Here is a 21,157-nt window from a genome sequence, read left to right as displayed (position 1 = left end):
AAATTAATGTGCTTCACACTTAGTATTACGATTTACCACGCGCTGGTGTGTCAACTCTATTTAAACTCAGAATAGAGTTTTCTGAGTTATGGTTGCGTGAGATGAAATACGCTGAGAGGTTCCGGTTGAAATTGAAGAATAGCTATTTCCCAGTTACTTTGTTTACCTACTGGAATTTATTAGGAAATGTTTTTGGGACTATTCAAACCATAGATGTTAATGAAATGTTAATGAAATTAGTAACTTTAGATAATGTTAATGAAATTAATAACTTTAGATAATGTTAATGAAATTAATAACTTTAGATAATGTTAATGAAATTAATAACTTTAGATAATGTTAATGAAATTAATAACTTTAGATAATGTTAATGAAATTAATAACTTTAGATAATGTTAATGAAATTAATAACTTTAAAATAATTGTAATTGAATCCTAAATTTTATTATCAGAAATTTATATTCATCAGAGAGTTAATTGAATTTTAAATAGAGAATTCAGGTTACTGGAATAGTCATAAAACAATTATGTAGTAATTATATTCTCAGAAATAAAACTCTTGTTTTTGATGATTCAGCAATATTTGAGTAGTATTCCGTTATTTTTGACATTCATTTTGTCACGAAATCGCATGATTTTTGATAAAACAATTTTTTTCATTCAAACGTAATTTTTTTCTTGCAAAACTGTAACGATGTATAATCCTAATGAGTTAATAGGGACAACAAACATATTATTCGATTTCAAAAAGTTTGCGCTCTACAATGGGATATATGGTATAATTCACTCGCGTGTCAAACAGTGTGATGCCATTATAGGCATTACATATTTTCTAGCTCTTAAATTTTCTTTATTTCATAAATTATTAGCATTTTCAATCTTTTCCATTCCCTCTTTAAATCAATAAACAAATTAATTTATTTATATTTAATTTTATAAAAAGAGAATACAAATATTTCTAAACTCAATAAATGTAACGTATAATTATTTTTAATTTCAATACAAGTGTACATATAACCAATTATTATTCAATGTCACAACAAGTTAGTATCAAAGTCTGTTTTTAACCTTTCTTTCTTCAGCCACATTAAACATTAGCATATACGTTATTAGGTCTACTTTAATTTCCAACGAACTTTTCTGGCCTTAAATCTTCAGCCAGATTATTAAAAATTTGATGCTAATAAAGTAAGGTTGGCTTTATTTCTGGCTGTATTATTTTTCGATAGATCGCCAATTTTCGTATTTCTACTCATGATCCTAAGCGTCGGTTAGCAAGTACGCATTGACTGCTAATTCGAATTTTGGTGGCGTTAGGACTGGGGGTTTCAGATGCTTATAGCAACTCACTCTGACCGATAAAAAGTGTCAACCAAAATTCTTTAAAAATGCAGGCCTTAAGAAACTGCCTTTGTCTCTGTAGAAGAGATTGTCTGAGGATTTGTTAACATAATATATTTGAAGTGGCCATGTTGGTTGACTTTAAAAATGCTGCCTAATAAAGAAGGGTGATTTTCTTTGTTTAATCTTATCTCAGCAATTTTCTTTTGTTACTTCAAAGGCAGTGCAAAGAATTACACTATAATTAACCGGCCTGAGAAGTAGGTTTTCCAGGTTCAGTCCCCGGTGGGAATCCTACTTCTTTTATGTTGTTTTTACCTGACAACTGTGTAAGCAATACGTGGCATTAAGATTAATGCCTTTGGCAAAGTTTGTATCTCCAAACGAGTAAAGATAAGAAAATTTTCAATTAAACGAAATGTTCCCTAGGAACCAGAAAAACGTTTGTTCAAAATGTAGAAATTCGCGTTAAGTTTAAATTATATATTTTTGCAGTATAAAGTTTTAAATTTTACCAAGGAAAAAAATCTTTTTGAGAATGTGAATTATTTTTTATAGTTGCCGTAACGTAACTGAAAACAAATATATTTGGAAATATAGCTGAAAATATTTTTAGAGAGTCAAAAATAGTTCTACAACATTAGCATTCAGGCTATAATATAGATATTTCTTAAATAAGTTTTTCTAATTTAAATAGCAGTGTAATCTAAAAAATAAGAACATTTAATCCTTTTTATAATCTTAACATAGACTTTCTTGACCTAAGAGCTTTATGTATGGACAGTCATTCCTTAGCAAAATATTTACACTAGGTGAGTTCTTAGACATTTCGATATTAGTTAGGATTGTGTATGTTTCTATCCATAAATCTACTTATCCATATCTGTCACTCTCTTACCTTTTATCCTTCGTTACCTTTTCTGTTTCATTGTATTATATCAGACGAGATAAAAACAAAACTTGCTGCCTTATTGCTATGTTTGTCAACACCATCTTTACAGTACTGGTTAGTTTTAGGGAATTGAATTGACGGAGGTTTTTTATATCATAAGGTCCAAGTAGGACATGCTGTGGCTGCTCAGACCAATTAGTTAAGAGTTTTCAGTATAGTAATGATTTAATTTAAGGCTTTTTCTTACTCATATAAAATGTAGTCATTTTTGTTGCCATATTTAATAAATAAAACTTATACAAACCATATTTTAAGCTTTTTAATCTTCTCAAAATAGTTTACCTAAATTTAAATTTTCTAACAAAAAATCGAAGAAAAGTCGAAACAGGCTTTTAATGCGCAGCACTAATAAAAATATTGCTTTTATCTAACCAATCAAAGTAAAACTTCGTATATTCTTATGAGTATTTCGAATTGAATGGAATTGATTGTCTATTTTTTATTTTCAGTTATTTCTCTTAAGTTGCTTTGAACCTGGAAAGCAATAGTTTAAAAACTTAAAGAATGGTTAGTATTACTATTTTTGCATAATTTCTTGTTTATCGTATTTAGAATGTTTCATGGAAGTATAATTTTCTAGTATAGCTAAATGTCATGGCAAAAATATGTATGATGAGACATGAAGCCGACGAGTGGATTATCAGAATATACACTCAATACATGTTCATAACATGAGAAATGCAAACTGAAATCCTTAAAATAGCATTAAACACATGATCTTTAAACATTTAATTTATCAGAAAACTTTGATTGTATTTTATATGGTCTATGATTTCATGTTGGAATTCGTAATATCTTCTTAATGAGAAATGGCACTGTTAAGGGCACTATATGGCTATGTCGTTTAACGGTTGTAATAATATTTAAAAACCATACCATGTCAACAATTTATATAACAGTCAATATATTTAAAAATAAAGTTTGTAATATCAAAAAAAAATGTATAATATGGTGCGTGTAATGCTGTAGAATACGATATAAAATAATTTAGAATATGATATAGAATAATTTAGTAAGATAATTAAAATAATTAGCTAAGTTTAGTTTTAAAAATTGTAAGAGTCAAAAAAGAAATGCCTCATTTTGAGATAATCATGATTTTTATCATTATTGTATTTAGTAATGCCCTAACAGCTCTATATTTTATATCTTATATTTTTTAAATTACTATGAATCATTAAACCCTCAGAAAATTTAGTTCAATATATTGAACTTTATGCTGGTACATTTGTAGTGCAAATTTAATAAAGTGTTGAATTCCGTGTCAGTTCAATTTGAACCATAGTATTGTTAATTCAAGTTAAGGACGTCCGATACTGTGGCTTAACTTTATTACCACCGCATAAAGCTTTCGGCATATTCAAACAATATTATAATGCAACATAATTCTAGTAGTGCGGAACCAACAATTCCAAAAGCGCGCTTTGCAACATAAGAATTCGATATTTTTAAAAAATATTTATAAATAAATAATATAATTTTTTTTAAATTTTCGAACTTAATTTAATTTGAATATTTTAAAATTTACTATTTTTCGTCATTGCAATATAATTTTAGTTTGCAATAAAATTAAATCTGAACTCTCTAATAGATTGGGAATTAAAGTGTCAATAATGTCTAAGATATTTATTACCTTAAAAAAAGTGCTTTAACTATAATCGTGAATAGATATTCCTTAATTTTTGTCAACGTCGCGATCGAAAGTTATCTTTTCATTTAATTTTAGATGTGAAATATTTTGTGTTTATACTACATTTCCACTTTAAAATCGATACCAGGATGAAATGCGATAGCACTATCCTACATCGGGTAATTAGCATCTTAATAATCCATCTTTACAGGAAGTTGGATCTTCGTGTCCTTCTAATGAGATATTCCATCTTCTTTTAAATCTCCTGCTTTCTTCAACAGAGCATTATAAGAATGAAAGAAAAAGCTTTATGATTGCGGAAAAGGCAGAAGGGGTTATTCGTTACTAAATTAGGGGCCATTACTGTTGTGAACAAAAGACTGAGGGGAAATGTAAATGAAAAAGGGGAAAAAGAGTGCAAGCGACAGTATGACACGAGAGAAAGTTCCAATTTGAAATACCTTTTAAGATATAAAACTAACGTTGAATTTTTAATGTTACGGACGTTTTTCTTAGCTCTATCGCCAAGGAAAATTTTTTTTTCAATAAGTCGCTCTTTAAGTTTAAATCAAAGCTTTAATTTTAAACTATACAATAAATTTTGCTGAAAAGAATGAACTAAACTTTAAAATTGAGAAATAATTTAGATATTAAAAAATATTTTTATTAGTCTAAGCAAAGTAGCGGGTTGAGTGATTTTTCAAATATTTTTTTATCTTATTTTATAACCGACAGTGAACATCTGATCCAATTCTGAGTTAACAACTATCAATGTTCAACTCCATTGATTGTAATTTTGAGCCCGACCCAGAAGAGAAGGCAACTCCTGTATCAAGCATTTGGAGAAACTAGCCTTATTGGAGGATTTTTTAATGGAAGTTACCTGCATTTGCGTTAGATGGAGAGGAAAACCACGAGAATCTCCCATGGTTAGTTCAATGGCAAAGGATCCATGATCCATCAACCAATGATGATATTTTCACGTCAGCATTGTTGTCAGAGCGAGCTGGGAGCAGAATTTGTATCAACCAGCCACCACTGGGTTTCGTACCTGGGAGACAGACGACTGCTCTTCTGAGCCACTGTTACTCCACTTTTCAAATATTGAAAAAAATAGATCGCAAGTCTTTTTCATTTTTACATAGTTGTGGATTTCTTTGAATTGATATTTTAGGCCATTTTCATAATTAGCAAAAAGAACTGGCCTAAGCTAGATAAAAATTAACCTAACACTCATGGGTAACTGTGTAAAACTCACAACAGTTACAACAATCTCATATTACTCGTTAAATTGCGTTAATAGTCCTTTAATGGCTGTTGTCGCATGGAATAACGTTTATTTAAAATTATAATTTGTTGTTTTTATAACTGATGTGATTTAATAACAGTCTAAGGAAGCATGTTTAGCCATCTCTCTTTATGCTGATTATGAAAATATCAATGTGACTTGGAGTCACAGTTTTATAATGAAAAACATTTACGCTCTAATTCTAATTTCTATAGCATTACTTGGAGCTACAATAGGTAAAATATGGAAAAATTTCTACAGATAGGTGATGTTTTAACATGTTCGCTGGCGATCTAGCGCCAGTGTGTGATAGTCAAAGGAGGAGAATCCTACGTTCGCGTGAAATCAATTGTGAACATGTTAAAATTGTTTTCAAGCATTTTAAAGATGTGTTATTTTTTAAATTCAATCAATTCTTCCCAGAAAGATGATATATACAATTTAAAGTCCGAAGAAATTTTTTTGATATTATTTTTTACATACATAAAACATTCTGAAAAAAGCCATTTGCGTCATTTTACTATTTAATAACCAGATAAAATTTGTTCAAAGACATTCTGTGAAATAATTTAAAGACTTCTAAAATTTAAAAATTGATGTTTGTATTTTTTGATAAAAATATGTTTTAATATTGACACTTTTTAAGAAAATTATTTTGAGAAGAAATATTCAAGGTTTAATGTGATTTGATTTTTAAGAATCAAAGTTTTACACTTATTCTTTTTATTATTTTTTTACGAAATATATGTTAAGATCTAAACAAAAATATGCTTAGAATGTTTGTTAAAATCTAAAACAAAATTTTCAATTTCCTTTGCCATATATATTTATCTAAAATATATATATTTCAAACTCATTCAGTTATCTTTTTAATTTCTTTTTTCATTCCTTATCTTTTTATTTTTTTAAGTTGAAAAAATAAATATGAATAAAACTGATTAGGGAGAAAACAGAATTCATAGGTCTTAGCATTAATTTAAGTTTTATCCGGGGAATTTTATACCAATCTTAAATTCGCATTATAATTGAACTAGACAGATAATTTTCTCTATTTTAAAGAGAAATGATAGCAAAATTTTATAAATTCTAATCCCTAAAGTTTTACAAGTTTTGAAATCTGTATCCCTGTAAGAAATTAAAGCTAATTTTATAGAGTATGCAGCAATTTTTCTTATTTAAATCATTAATATTTTTTTCTGCAGTAATGATCCTTTCATAAAAAAAATCATTTGCTTGAATACTTCATTTTTATATTTTTTGAAATAACTTTCTTTTTCATATTTTAAAAGTGAAACTTCATTCCGTAAAGAAAAACGAAATCATAACTGTGAAAGATATAAACTAAAAAATACTAAGAATTTAATTAAATATAAATCTTGTGGTATAGAGTTAACTTATAAAGGCCATGCATTTGACTTGCTTTTTTTAAAAATGTTTGCGATTTAGTTTTCTCACGTTTAAGTTTTTCTAATATTAACGTTTCGATATTAACACTTTCTTTAAAAATATTCTACAACTAAAATTTAAATTTTGTTAAATTTACAGATGTTACTGTAGATTAATTTTCATCTTAAAACTTTTATTAAAAAGTGTCAGGAAACTTTTTATTTCTTTCAACCATAGACATTTACAACTAAAATTTAAAATAGAATAGTTATAATTAAGACTTCATTCTTACGACTTTTAACATAAGTATAATGCTTGTATTTCACTACTACTTAACTCTTATTCATAAATTACTTAAAACATTTTTATTCGGAATTTTTCAATTTTAAAATTACCAATTTTTGGTACGTAAGAAAGAGTATTATATTTATTTACAAAACTGTTTAATTTAATGGATGTTCTTTAATAAACAACTTTAATAAATATATTTTTTCAAATCTTTATAAAACGAAGTTTTAATTGCTCTGCCTGATTCTGTTTCTTAAACCTAATTTTAATAGGAAGCAGTTAAATATAATAAACGCACAATTCTATATTCATTACTAAAGTTTAAAGTTTTCAAAATCAGGTTACAGCTAGCGTTTCTAATTATAATATTACATTATAAGCCTCTTTTTTAAAATTAAAATAAAATAGAGTTTAAAGTTGTGCAAAACTTTTTAAAAAAAATAGCAAGTGAATATGTTGTTTAAAAAATAACGGAAAATATTTATTTTCAAAGAAATGTGATAAAAATAATACTAGTAGCAAAGTTAATAAAAACAATAATAATAAAAGCTCTTCATAGTTCTTAAACAAGAGCATGGTTAAAGAGCACATTCTGTTCTTAAAATGTCATATTACAATCAGTCAAAGTAATGTAAATTGACGATATATCTATAAAATATGTACATTTAGGTTTGTCTTATAGCTAAAATTTTTAAAATTACATTTAAACCTTAGCAGCAGAAGTTTTATTCAACATATTTTTCTTACTTTTTCCAATATCTCGTATTAATTTACGTCGAAATAAGAGAAGTATATTTAGCATTCTAATAATTTATGGTTATGAAATATGCATGAAATACCAATGTTCCACTTTATTTATCAATGCGAGGATAAAGTAACGCAATGATATTGTCAATTTCATTATCTTAATATTAAACGCCATAGCGATTTTTCTTTTTTTGCCATGAAACTTACTATAAATGCTCGAACAAACGCAAGCTTACGCGATGAAATACATTCACGCTTCGTATCTCTGAAAACATTGTCCTCTCTAATATCTTTTTTTATTTTTTTATCCTTTTCTTTTATCCCAGCTTGTCTGTCTGATGTTGAAAGGAATCGGTTTCCAAGGATACGGCAGGAATAGCATATAGTCTCGCTTTCAACCAACACAACTCAGTTTGAGGCAACAGGAAGTGGACTGTTGCCTTAGTTAATTTCGCATAAGGCACCACTGTAAGAGAAAATACATGACACTAGTGAACGAACGCATAACATCTCTTTTTATACATTTTGAAATAAGTGCTTATTGAAAAGTGAATGGCTATCTCCAAAATGCTACATGCTAATAAATATAAGAACTGAACCTAAATATGTTGTATTGTTTTTTATTTTATTTATTGAAGTGAAATGCTCTTAAAGATTTCAAAGGTTATCTATAATAAGAACAAATCAATTAATAATAAGAACGTTCTTATTGTAGATAAATCTATAATAAGAACAAAAGAATTTTGTGTGTGCTAAGTGCCTCTCTTGTAATTTCAGAACAGTTTAAATTTGGACAGTGAGTGCAAGGGGCAATTTTAGCCTCGATTTTATAAATCGATCAAAATGTTTCCTCAGTTTGTACGGGAGAGTTGTATGAAAAATGAAATTTCTTTGTTGGTTTAAGATTATCTTTTATTGAACAAAAAACAAAATGGGAGAAATTTTTTTTTCCAACTATTGGAAGGGTAATATGATTTTTGCTAGCTTACATCTCTGTTTAATCAGAAAATAATCTTTTTTCACGTTCTTTACTATTTAATTAATTTTGTGTGTCAGGTAAGCTCAATGATTCGCTTGAGCTGAATGTCAGGTAAATTCAATGTCAGGTTGAGCTCAATTTACGTTGCTAATCAGGTTGAGCTACGTTATCAGATTAGAACTTTTAAAATTAACAGAAACCCCTTGTTTACTTTGTTTAAGGCCTCGATTTTGTTTCAATAAAGCCAAATAATATAAAATCAACGGAAATTTAAAAAATATATACTCTATGCACTATAAGGAAAACGTAAGGAAAGTTTAGGGAAAGCGTAAAAAATTGTGATACTACTTTAAACATCAATGATGGTAATTAATTTTGATGATACAGTTTCATATTTTATTTTATTGTTGAACTGCCTTCCCATTGCTTTGGGCTTACGATTACTTATGTTCAATTCTTGAAATTTTGAAACCAATCCAGAAGACAAGGGATCTCCTGGATCAAGTAATTGGGTGAAATTTGCCTTCGTGGTGGTCTTTTTGATGGAACTAACCCTCATTCGCGTTACTTGGAGAAGAAACACAATAACATCTCCCACGATTAGCCTAATAACAAGGGGAATCCAACCCATAGTAATACGATTTGAAGGTATAACTAGTATTATGTAATTTATGCTGTTTTAATACGCATCGAACATACTAATATAGGTACATAAATACTAACTGTAGGCAATTGGTTTTATGGCCTTCTGAAAGAGATAAGTATTAAAGAATATTGAGTAATTGTGATAAATTTGATTTATCATGAGTTAGCCTAGTGAGCAATAAGCTAAATGACACTGAATAGATTTTATCTGTATTTTGATAAGAAAAACATTTAAAAATGTGTTTTTTCTTAAAAAAGTATACCGTAAAGTCACCGGGAAGAGCGACAAATAATAAAAATCATAAAAAATTGTTTTTGCTTTATTATTTGTGCATGCATATTTTTTTTTTTTTTTTGTTTTTTTTTTAACAAACAAATATAACTTTATTGAGAACAAAAACACATAAATACAAAGAATATATATTCGTCGTCAAGAGGAAAATCCTGTCCAGGCGACAAAGAAAAGTAATACAATAAATTTAAAATAGAAATTTAAAAAAAAAAAAAAAAAAAAAAAAAAAAAAATACAATCATAAATTATTTTGCTCATCATAAGACGTCATATATTGTTGAACACTGTAATAATAGAAAACAAAAAAAAAATGCATGAAACTATATATATAAAAAATAAATAAATAAATAAAAAAAATAACAAAGGTAACATAAGAAATTCGTTTGGATTGGCACAAGACTGGTATAAAAAATCAAATGCTTCCTTTAAAGTGAAAAATAGAGATCTAAATCGTCAATGTTCATCACAAATTGAAATAAAGCACGCTTAAAAGAAGAATATATTTTGATGTTTTGCAACTGAAATGGTAATTTATTATATAATTTAGGTGCTAAGTAAAAAAACTGTTTTCGTGAAATTTCTTTTGTAAAGAAGGGAATCTCATACATTTCAGTTGGTCTCCTTTCAGACACATTAGTTTTTAATTTGCATATTAATTTATTGTTGTGTAAATAGAGTAAAATACGAAAAAATACATTATGGCGAAATGGTAATAGGTTAATTCTTGTATATATATTGGTAGTAGTTACACTTGAATTATTTATATTTAGAGAATTAATAATCTTGAAGCATTTATTCTGAACTGAGATTAAGGGAAGTAAATTAGTTTTATATTCACCGCCATATATTATCGCACCATAATTAATTAAAGAATAAAACCAGGAGTAATAGAGTGCTTTCACAAAATTAAAATGAATTTTATTCTTAAGGTGATAAAATTTAACTAAAACGAAACGCAATTTTTTAACTAAATTGTTAATATGTGTTTTCCATTTTAAATTAGAATCGATATATAGTCCTAAATATTTGATATTGTTTACAGATTGTAGAATATAGCATTGACAATTTTCATTAGTACTTTTGCAGGAGAGAGAGTGAAATTTTAAATTTAAGTTAAATTCTGATTTTCTTAAACTGAAATAAATATATTTAGTTTTATTTAGATTTAAATTTAAGTCATTTATTGTAAACCATTTTGAAATTATGCGTAAATCAGATTGAATTTGAAAAATTAGTTGATTTAAATCAGTGCAAGAATACAAAATTACGGAATCATCAGCATACGTTATTATCTTACCAAAAAGTTTGAGTTGACAAAAGTCATTGATGAATATAATAAACAATAAGGGTCCTAGAATAGATCCTTGAGGAACACCACGGTTTGAAAAAATATAATTACTAAAATTACTTCGGATTTTAACTCTATGTTCTCTGTTTGAAAGATATGAAACAAACCAATTTAACATAATTCCTCTGAAACCAGCAAATTCTAATTTTTTAATTAAAAGATTGTGATTGACATTATCGAAAGCTTTTGATATATCAAGAAATATAGCTACTGTTGTCTTATTTTCGGCAATACTATTATGAATAAATTTTGAAAATTCCAAAAGAGCTTTTTCTGTACTTTTGCCTTTAATAAATCCATGTTGATTAACAGAGAAAAAATTTGTATGTTTTAAATAATTGTACATTTTATCAGCTAGAGCTTTTTCAATGATTTTGGAAAAAACAGGTAATATTGAAATTGGTCTATAGTTTGATAGGCAGTTTTTATCGCCGGTTTTAAAAATAGGAGTTATGGTTGCTCTTTTTAAAGAAGTTGGAAATATGGATGACTTGATTGAGGTATTGATGAAATTAGTTATAAAATTTATATTATTGAGAGCAAATAGTTTAATTAATTTTACATTAATACCGTCATAGTCAAAGCAGAGTTTTTATTAGAAAGAGAATTTATTAAGTGAAGTACTTCACAATCATTCAATTCTAGGAAAACAAACGAGGTTAAACTTGGTGAAATATATATTTGCAAACTGTTTAAATTTGGGTTTGAGGTATTGTAGGCATTTGCAAATGATTTATTGAATTGATCAGAAGATTCATAGTCGTTTAAAATATCAGGTAAAGTAAGTGATTTGCTCTGATTACCAATAATACATTTACAAGATCCCATTTTTGTTTATTTGAATCACAATTTAAAAATTTGAATTTGAAATATTCTGATTTTGCTGTTTTAATTAAGTTCTTAAGCTCAGAAACTATAGTGTTATATGCTGTTTTGTAAATAATATCCCATGGATATTTTCTAGTTTTTTTGAATAGTTTTTCCCTTTCTTCGAATTAAAATCAAGATATTATTAGTCATCCAGTTATTTTTGGCTTTTTTGTTTGATTTATCGCTTATATTTAAAATTATTTTTTAAATTACTGAGTTTGAAAACAAAACTTCGATATTGTTGATCAAGAGAATCTTGAGGATTGTAATTAAATTTGGTAATTTGACAGATAATTATTGAGCTTATTATAGTTGATTGAAATTTTATTTTCAGCTTCCTTAATTTTATTTACCTCATCGTAATGAACACTGCAAAAGGTTGGATAGTGATCGCTTATGTCATTTATGAATATTCCGGATTTGATTGAAAATTTATTTGTTTTTACGAAGACATGAAGACATTTATTTGAGTTTTGTGCCTGATTTCGTTATGTTGATCAATTCCGACTTATTGATTGATTATTTATTTTTTTCATCCTGTATGGGAGAATGGGTATTCAGAATTAATATAAAATTTGTGATTATGATAATTTGTTTTTCTTTATTATCTTGAATTCAATATTTTCGGGAAAAAAAACTTGTTTTATTAATATTTTGAGTAACAATGAGTGCATCCGATCTTGCTGATGCAGTCTTGCGTTTTTTTTTCCTCTTAATTTTGCTTCAGACTAAGTTTATAACATCATTTGATATCATTACTTATTAACATTGGTAAACACACAATTTTATTTTAATATTATTTTCACATTATTTTTAAATCTTTTTTAAATCATTTTTAAGTAATTTTATATCGTTACTAGTTTGTATAATTTGAATTTGGTTTTAGTTGCCTTGTGCGCCGTTCCAATTTGAATTAGTGTAGTAATGGTTATTTATTTTTCCTACCTCCTGTTTAATAATTTTGACTTAAGAATTTGAGTTTATATTTGGCATTGGTGCAGTACAGTCACTCTCGGTTCTTGTGACATTAAATTCCATGTTCAATTGATAAATAAACAATCCCATTTGGTATTTTAGACTAGAAGAATTTTCATTCTAAGTTTATGGTACAAAAACCGTCAGCAGTCCGTCTTTCCGATTAACCGTAAAGTTTACGGTAAAGAATTTTTTTTTATCTTTACGGTTTTGAAACCGTTTATAACTAGAACAGTTAAAAAACATAAATACAAAAGTAAATAATTTTCTAACCATTTACATTTAAAATGGTTTAAAAATCGTAGAAAAGAAATTTAACTTGACATAGATAGGCTTTTGGTTAGGTTGTGGGCATTGGAAAGTGCAGGACATTGGGAACTCTTCATGTGTTTAAGAGAATGGAACCCTAACACTTGTCCTCTGTGTCATGAGACTGGCAGATCTTGGCTATAATATGTATGCAGTTACGAGGAACTAAGTGGCTTCATTAGGTAGGTTTAGTAGGTGCAATGAAAAATTCTGGTTGTTTAACCGTATTAAGTGAAAGCAGTTACTAAGCGATTTCTCGCATAGTTTATAGATTGATTACCATCTTATTTATAGTTATTTGACTGTTTCGTTTAAATTTTGTTTTATTAAATGAAAATTTAAAAAATTATCGCTTAGCTATTTGTTTCGAGAAATTTTTAACAGTGTAGGGGAGAGTGAGGTCAATTGTAACAGGGTACGATTGTAACAGAGCAAAAGTGTTTCGAGTGTTGGGTTCTAGATTTGGTTCCTAGGGGGCGCACAAGGTGTATTAATAAATCTACATGTACAGTCCGCAAAAAAAAAAGATATCACCCTGAATAACTTTCGTTCTAATGATCGGATTTTCACGAAGTAAGTGTTAATCTTAATGGTTCCTGGGGTGACCTCAAATATGCTAATTAATTAGTGCTAACTATTAATTAAGTTACGAAATCAGACACAAAAACGTTCTTTCTCTGAATAAACATATATTTTTTCTTACATATTTGGATTTTTAACCTTCAAAATATAGGGGGTAGCCGCAATCTGGGAAATATGGTCCCCATAGTTTGGTCAGGAGAGCGATCCAAAGTTCGTACCCCTTAATGTTAATTTCACTTTTTACGTTTTTAGTCATAGTTTAAAAACCAATAAAGCAATTCGAAGAAAATTTCACCCAGTCATAAAACTCATTTACCCAAAGATAATTTCACGAAAAAAATAATTTTTAATAATTGTTAATTATTTTTTATTATTTAATTAAATTAAGGATGAAAAATTTTTGAATTATAAGGTATGAATTTTTTTATACCATATTAATCTACATATTTTTCAATTGAAAAATCTAAAGTTTCAACTGTTTTTATTTATTAGAAGCTGAGAAAAATTAAAATTAATTATTTTTAAAAAAATAATTTGGCGACAATGAAGAAATGATTAAATGGGGCGATTAATATTAAAATGTGATAAACTTGCGAGGAACTTGACTTCGCGCGCTTAACATAAAATTTCATTCATATTTTTTTCGCTAATAATCGTTTGCTTATCTTTTCATTTTTATTTTTTTAAGCTATAAAATACGATGTTTCTTTTTTAGTCGTCTAAAATTCTATTTGCAATTTAGAAAAGAAATTTGAATAAAACATTTTATTGAATAAAATACATTTTATTCAGAGAATGTGGAGTTTTATAAAAGCATGCTTCTGATAGAATATGATTATACAACAGATTGTGCTTCTTTAATGTGATTATTTTTTATTTTTTAGTTTTTTTTTCTCAATAACTGATAAAATTTCAATAATATACATACGAATGAATAAATTTGGAATAAAATATTCATCAATTTCTTGAATATATATTTTATGAATATTAATAAAAATACGTAGTCAACATTTTTAAGCATCTCTCACAACATCGCAAATTTCTCAAAATCTTATAGGGTAAACTAACCAGTGAAGGAATACTTAAGCTTAGCTTGTCTTTAAAAAACGTCATAAAAATTTCAAAATTTGTAATTTTAGCTAAATGACGTATTTGTTATTAAATGCATGTCGACATATTTGTTATTAAATGCAAAATTTGTAAAAAAAATTTAGATAACTTACATAATATTGTTTTAAGCTTTTGGTGGTTTAAATAATAAGTAGTAAGATAACCAAGTGAAGGAACAGTTCTTAAATTGAATACACACTAAATTTTCCCAATGAATGAACACTTAATTTTGAGAATGTTTGATGCTCGTTAGGAATCCTTAGGCCACACAGATATCTGTCGCCCTGTAGATGCCTGAATTGGCGGATGTTAACACAGGCGGGCATTAGGAAAAAAAAAAATCTTTTAAGTTTTCGTGCCCCCATTTCAGTATCTTAAGGGCCTTACGAGCTCTGTTTAAAAAGAGAGTATCATATCAGATATATATATATATATATATATATATATATATATATATATATATATATATATATATATATATATATATATATATATATATATATATATATATATATATATATATATATATATATATATATATATATATATATATATATATATATATATATATATATATATAAGAAAACAAAAATAATCAAATAATCATTGTAACAGTATTTTGGTGGTAAATGTAGCTTATCGTAATTGAAGAATATGGTGATATGGTGGTATATTTTATGGTGAATTTGCGAACGTAAGTTTCAGAATGTATCGAAACATGTGGATGCTATTTACTAATCATCTTTATCCAAAGAAAACCATGTAACGTAAATATCTAGCAAAATGAAGCAATTTTTTAAACAATGAATCATACAATATGCAACATATTATTTCAATATCTTATTCTTAAACATAACATATTTCAATGTTTTTAAAATGCCACTAAACATTCAGCAATTCATTGAGTTATAGAAAAAAGAAATATCGTAAATTATAGAAAACCTTGTGAATGTGCATTAGAATTAATATACAATCTACATTTTATTTTTCAAGCACTTTTTTTTTCTTCAAACTTTCATGCCTAGAAGACTCGATTAAAGCTGTAAAAATCTCTATCCCTAAAATTTTGTATATAGCTATTATAAGTTATGTTAATTTGATTTTAGTATGAAATCCGCGAATAAACATAGCAAAAATAGCATAATCTAAATAATATCAGATAAAAAGTTCATGTATTTAAATTCTAAAAACTTATAAATCGATTCAAATTTTCTTTTCAAAGGAGATTAAAATAATTTTTTTTTTTTTTTTTTTTTTTGCTTTTTGGACATAAATAAACTTAAAAATTGTCTATTGCCTAGAAACTTCGAGATGTTTTCTATTAACTATTAATTAAACCTCTCAGAGCAATCACAAAACATTATTTCAATTTTTTACAGTCAGAAATTGGTAATTGGTTGCCTAGCAACCTAGTAAAATTAAGCGTTTCTCTTTTGAATCAGTCAATGGGTTATCTTAAAATATTTATTTGCGCAGGCGACTTTTTTGGCGGTTTTCTGGACTATCGCCAAATATATAAACCTTTATTGCGGCCCAATTTACGACCCAATTGTTTTAAAATTTTGTCTACCCCCCCTAATTCAAGTGTCTAGATTCCAAATATTTAAAAAGAAATATATGTTTATTCAGAGAAAGTACGTTTTTGTGTCTGATTTTGTAACTTAATTAATAGTTAGCACTAATTAATTAGCATATTTGAGGTCACCCCCAGGAACCATTAAGATTGACACTTAGTTTGTGAAAATCGGATCATTAGAACGAAAGTTATTCAGGGTGATATCTTTTTTTTTTTGCGGACTGTACACCCCTGCTGGAAGCCATTTTTATGTACTTTTAAAAGAGTTACGTCACAAAAGATATTCTCACGCTACGTAAGTACTTTTTTTGGTATTAGAATATTATATTGTAACTAAGTAATTTTGTTTAAACATATAAAAATTATTAACCGAATATGTAAGTGGACACCTTAATTAACATTTAAAAGAAACGATTAGTTTTGCTAATTAACTAGCATTGTTTTTAACAAATGAAGCTGAAATGGCGTCTTGGGGACGATTGTAACAATAAGTTAAGGGACGATTGTAACAGCTGAAAATAAATTATCTTATGTTTACAACCCATTACTTAACTCTTTAAGAACCACCAATAGTTTCCTACATCATTTATATCATGTTGCATGTGCATTATTTTATTTGTCACCTTTCACAGCATAAATTGAAATTGTTTACCCCTTAAAGTTAAAAGTTTAACCCTTTAGGTCTCTGCTCATTATTATTTTTACTCCTAAAATATCACTACTATTTTGATCAATAAAAAAATATATCACAACTATGATAATATGTATAATTAACTATGTTTCAGTTGAATTTATGAACTGTTACAATTGACCCCGTAAGTGGGGACATTTGTAACAAGTGCACGACTGTCAAAAATTATTAATAACTAATATAATAATATTTAAAATAAGGTATTTTTTTTCTCTAGTAGAGGATAGTCTACTTTACTCGTCTGTCAATTAATACTAATAATATATTGGATTTTTGGTTAGTTAAAAATAGTTGAGTAAAAAGTGTTACAATTGACCCCACTCTCCCCTACTGTTAATATTTTGACATAATAACTTTTGAGCTTGAAGACACTTGAAAAATCATAAGGAAGTCTCTCTAACTTCAGTTTGGTTGTAATTAGACTTTAACCTAGATTGTTTCACTGCGAAAGTAATTTTGTGTTAATAAATAGCGTTGGTTTGGGTTAGATTATTACCACATGGATTTAAATTTGTGCCTACAAGAGAGCGTATACAAGGTTTATTCAAATCAAAATACCTATCGAAATGATGCAATATTGTCCATTTTTACGTAAATCATTGCTAATCTTATATCCTGGTGATAATTTAATAATTCAGAGTGCATTCTCATACGACGTTGGAATGTAAAAACCTAAATTTAAACATTTACAATAATATTTGCCTTAACCTATCGAAAATATTTATTCCCAAAATAATTCTACAGTGACATTCGAAGATTGTAATGACTAGTTCAAATAAACCGAAAGTCTCGAAAATATTAAGTTTGGTTGAAGACTATTTTCAGAACTTTTTCTCTTTTTTATCCGCCTGAGGTTTCGATTTTCTCTATTTTTCTGTCAGTGGGAGATGAAAGATCAGAAAATGCTCAACCGTGGCATTCCGAAATCAATATTCTCAGGAAATCTCGACAGGTATCATTACCTTTTCTGTTTAAGATAATTTCGCGAGGGAGGAGGAAGAAAGGGGGAAGAGTGAGAGTTGTATTAACCCAGCAGGGTGATTTCTCAGCTTCGTCCCACTCAATTTCCAATTTTCTGATTCGGTATCGAATTTCAGTTCGAGAAAGACTTATTTGAGACATATTGAAACTGGTAGTTAGGAATTATAAAGAAATGTGGCTGAGAAATTGTTTCTCAGAAGAGTTTTTTAGTTACTCTACTCATTTGGAGTTTTGAACAATGTAATGCGTTTTTTTTTGTCATAAATATTTCAAAATTACTTATGTTTAAATAATAGTATAAAGTTTCATCCTTTAATAATAATACTTTCTTTAAAAGTCAAACGCTAAGCATTTAAGTTGCTTTTAAAAGTCGTCCTTTAAAGAGGAATTAAGAATTTATTCTTCAAATAATTACAGAAAAAGCCTTACAGATATCTTTTACCCAATTACAGATATCTTTTAGCCAATTACAGTTATCTTTTATAAAAGAAAAGGAGAGAGAGAGAGAAAGAAAGAGGGAGAAAGAAAAAGAGATTTAATTATTTTTATCATGACAAATACGGTATTATTTGTAGTGTATTTTATTACATTGAACAGAATAATACCTAATCACCATCTTGAGCTTGAACTCATTTAATTCAGCTTAAATATATATATTACGAGCAATATCTCCTTTGCACATTGCAAAAGTTTAATATTCCGAAATTTTAAAAAACACAGCCAAAGACGCTTACTCCTGTCGCAAGTTTTGCATGTTTAAAACACTTTATAAATTCCAGGAGTATAGTACATGTGCTGGTTATAATATATTAGAAATAATAAATGCTTTGAAAGAATAATAACAAAGTTCGTGCAAGTTTACCATTTATGACAAACCCAAATTTGGTGATGATTTATTTGAGGTTATTCTGTATTTCTAGAAAACGCATCGGTACACGCATCGGTTATCTATCTAGAAAAAGCATCGGTTAATTAGAAAACTCTACTTATTCCTTGCTTTTATATTTTTCCAAATTATCTTTTAGGTTTCCGATTTAAGTACATCATTTATTATTTTGTAGTAAATTATTGAGAAAATATTATTTTTATATTTTTAGGTGGACATGAATCCCTCAATGGATGTGGAAGACCTAAAGAAGAGATACTGTGGTCGACTCCAGCACTCTTTGTTTCTCTCCTTGCTTCTAATTTGCATATTTTATGGTGCTGCTTTTCTCATTTTAGTAACAGTCATCTATCCTCACGTAAGTTGCAGTATGATAAAAGTATAATTTAATGATTTTTCAAACCAAATGTGGAAAAATGATGTTAGACGCTCTCTTAAACTTCAGACATTTAAAAATATAACGTGTAAAGAGTAAGAGTTGTCTGTAAATAACGTGTTCTCGTGTACTTTCATCTGAATGATTTGTTTTCCGAATTTCATTTGACATCTACGAATGTTATCCGAAGTACAACAATAATCAATAATAGTCCAGCAAAATTATGCTTTTGCTTCGGGAAAATTGATTGATTTTTTTTCTTCAATAGAAAGCTGTGTTTTGTCCTCATAAATGATACCAAAAATCTTTTCCTCTCTCCCCTGTATACTTCACCCTTTTTTTTGAAGAGAAATGAGGGTGATTTGAGTGGGAGAATTTAACATCATCCACATAGGTAAATAAAGCATTGTTTCTGATGCATTTTTTCCCGATGAATTGAAAGAAATTAATCAGACCAATAGTTTAAAAGTTATAAGGGTTTTATGGTATAAAAAATATAAAATTGTTTACTTGTATATATTTATGCATCTAATATTGCTATCTAAACAAATGAGGCACTGTATCCTATGTATTTTTTTCGCTTAACTAAATGAGGCTATACACGCGTCAATGTGGTGAATAGTTCAGAAGTATTTTAGGTATGAAATAGTACGTTTTTTGACGTGTAAAGGGTGTCCCAAAACTGAAGCAAAATTTGAATTTGTCGCCATTTTTGCAGTAAAGTGTTAGCAACCATGAAAAAAGAACAATTTGACAGCTGAGAGCTTAGGGTTGGTAAAAATGGAACGTTCAAGACTGTTCCACATGCCATACAGCCAGTGAAACAATTCAATTACTGCATGAGACATATCTTCGTTGTGTACTCTCTCGTTTCGGTGATTAGAATTGGCCCCCTAGATCGTGTGATTTAACACCATTAGATATCTTCTTATGGGGCTATTTGAAGTCAAAGGCTTATGTCTACAAGCCAACAACCACCCGTGCATTTCAAGAGGAAGTTAAAAACTACATTAACGAAATTCATTCGCAATTATGCAGAAAGGTCATAAAAAATTTCGACTAAAGAGTGCGTATGTGCCAGCAAAGCCATAGAGGCCATTTGTCCGATGCGTTATTCCGTAAATAACTCTTTCCAATGTACTTTATGATTCAATGAAAGAATAATTCTATTTAATTCAAACCTTGCGTTAATTTTGGGACACTCTTTATTTTGTACACTTTTTAAATTGCTATACAAGGACTATTTGAGCATGTAAGGTATATTTTCTGATGTAATTTTTCGTGCTTAATTGAATGAGATCAAGTTCAAGATCCTTATACTAGAGTGTAACTACACAGCTATGCTTTTAATATTTATAAAAATCGTAATAGCGGAAAAAAGTGCATCAGAAACAATGTCTTACTTACCTGTGTAGAAGAAGTTGAATTCTCCCACTCAAATTACCCCAACTTCTCTTCAAAATAGGGTGAAGTGTACAGGGTAGAGTGAGGGAGCTCTTAACTATTGCTTATAATGACTTTATAAAGCTTTCTGTCTAAAAAATCTTGGGTAATAATTTTTCCAAAAAAAAAAAAAAAATCCCTTTAATTACTGGACTATATAGGTAATACTATATACTATGTATACCAGTATTGTGGTCATTTATGAAGAGAGTTTTAATCGATCAGAAATGTAGAATTAGTTTATAATCTAATGAGCATAAAATGATATACTTCACTGTACGGAATTTTTGAGCGTATTTAACAATAATAGCGACTTTAATACGATGCTAAATTGTATCATTTCATTATATTAAATCAATTATCCCAAGAAACCGAAATAGAAAGATATATTTGATTAAAAACTTCATTTTTTTTTTTAAAAAATGTGAAGATAGTAATAAAAGTTGACATGTTTCAAGTGCT

The 21,157-nt window shown here is 27.9% G+C and overlaps 1 protein-coding gene across 1 annotated transcript in view; it reads left to right on the top strand.

Annotated features, from left to right (window-relative positions):
- The window catches only part of Ac76E (adenylate cyclase type 2 Ac76E), a 187,062-nt gene that overhangs the window by 62,223 nt on the left and 103,682 nt on the right, over positions 1–21,157 (top strand). The window contains exon 2 of the mRNA XM_016069209.4: positions 19,088–19,234. Within this exon, the coding sequence (XP_015924695.1) occupies positions 19,094–19,234 (141 nt within the window). The 5' untranslated portion in view covers positions 19,088–19,093. The remainder of the gene's footprint in view (positions 1–19,087; positions 19,235–21,157) is intronic.

The sequence above is a fragment of the Parasteatoda tepidariorum genome, chromosome 3 (genome assembly GCF_982258835.1).
Source record: "Parasteatoda tepidariorum strain Cologne lab strain chromosome 3, Ptep-v5.0, whole genome shotgun sequence".
Lineage (NCBI taxonomy): Eukaryota > Metazoa > Arthropoda > Arachnida > Araneae > Theridiidae > Parasteatoda > Parasteatoda tepidariorum.
Note: the sequence above shows the minus strand (reverse complement) of the source record. Positions and strands in the feature narration are given on the sequence as shown.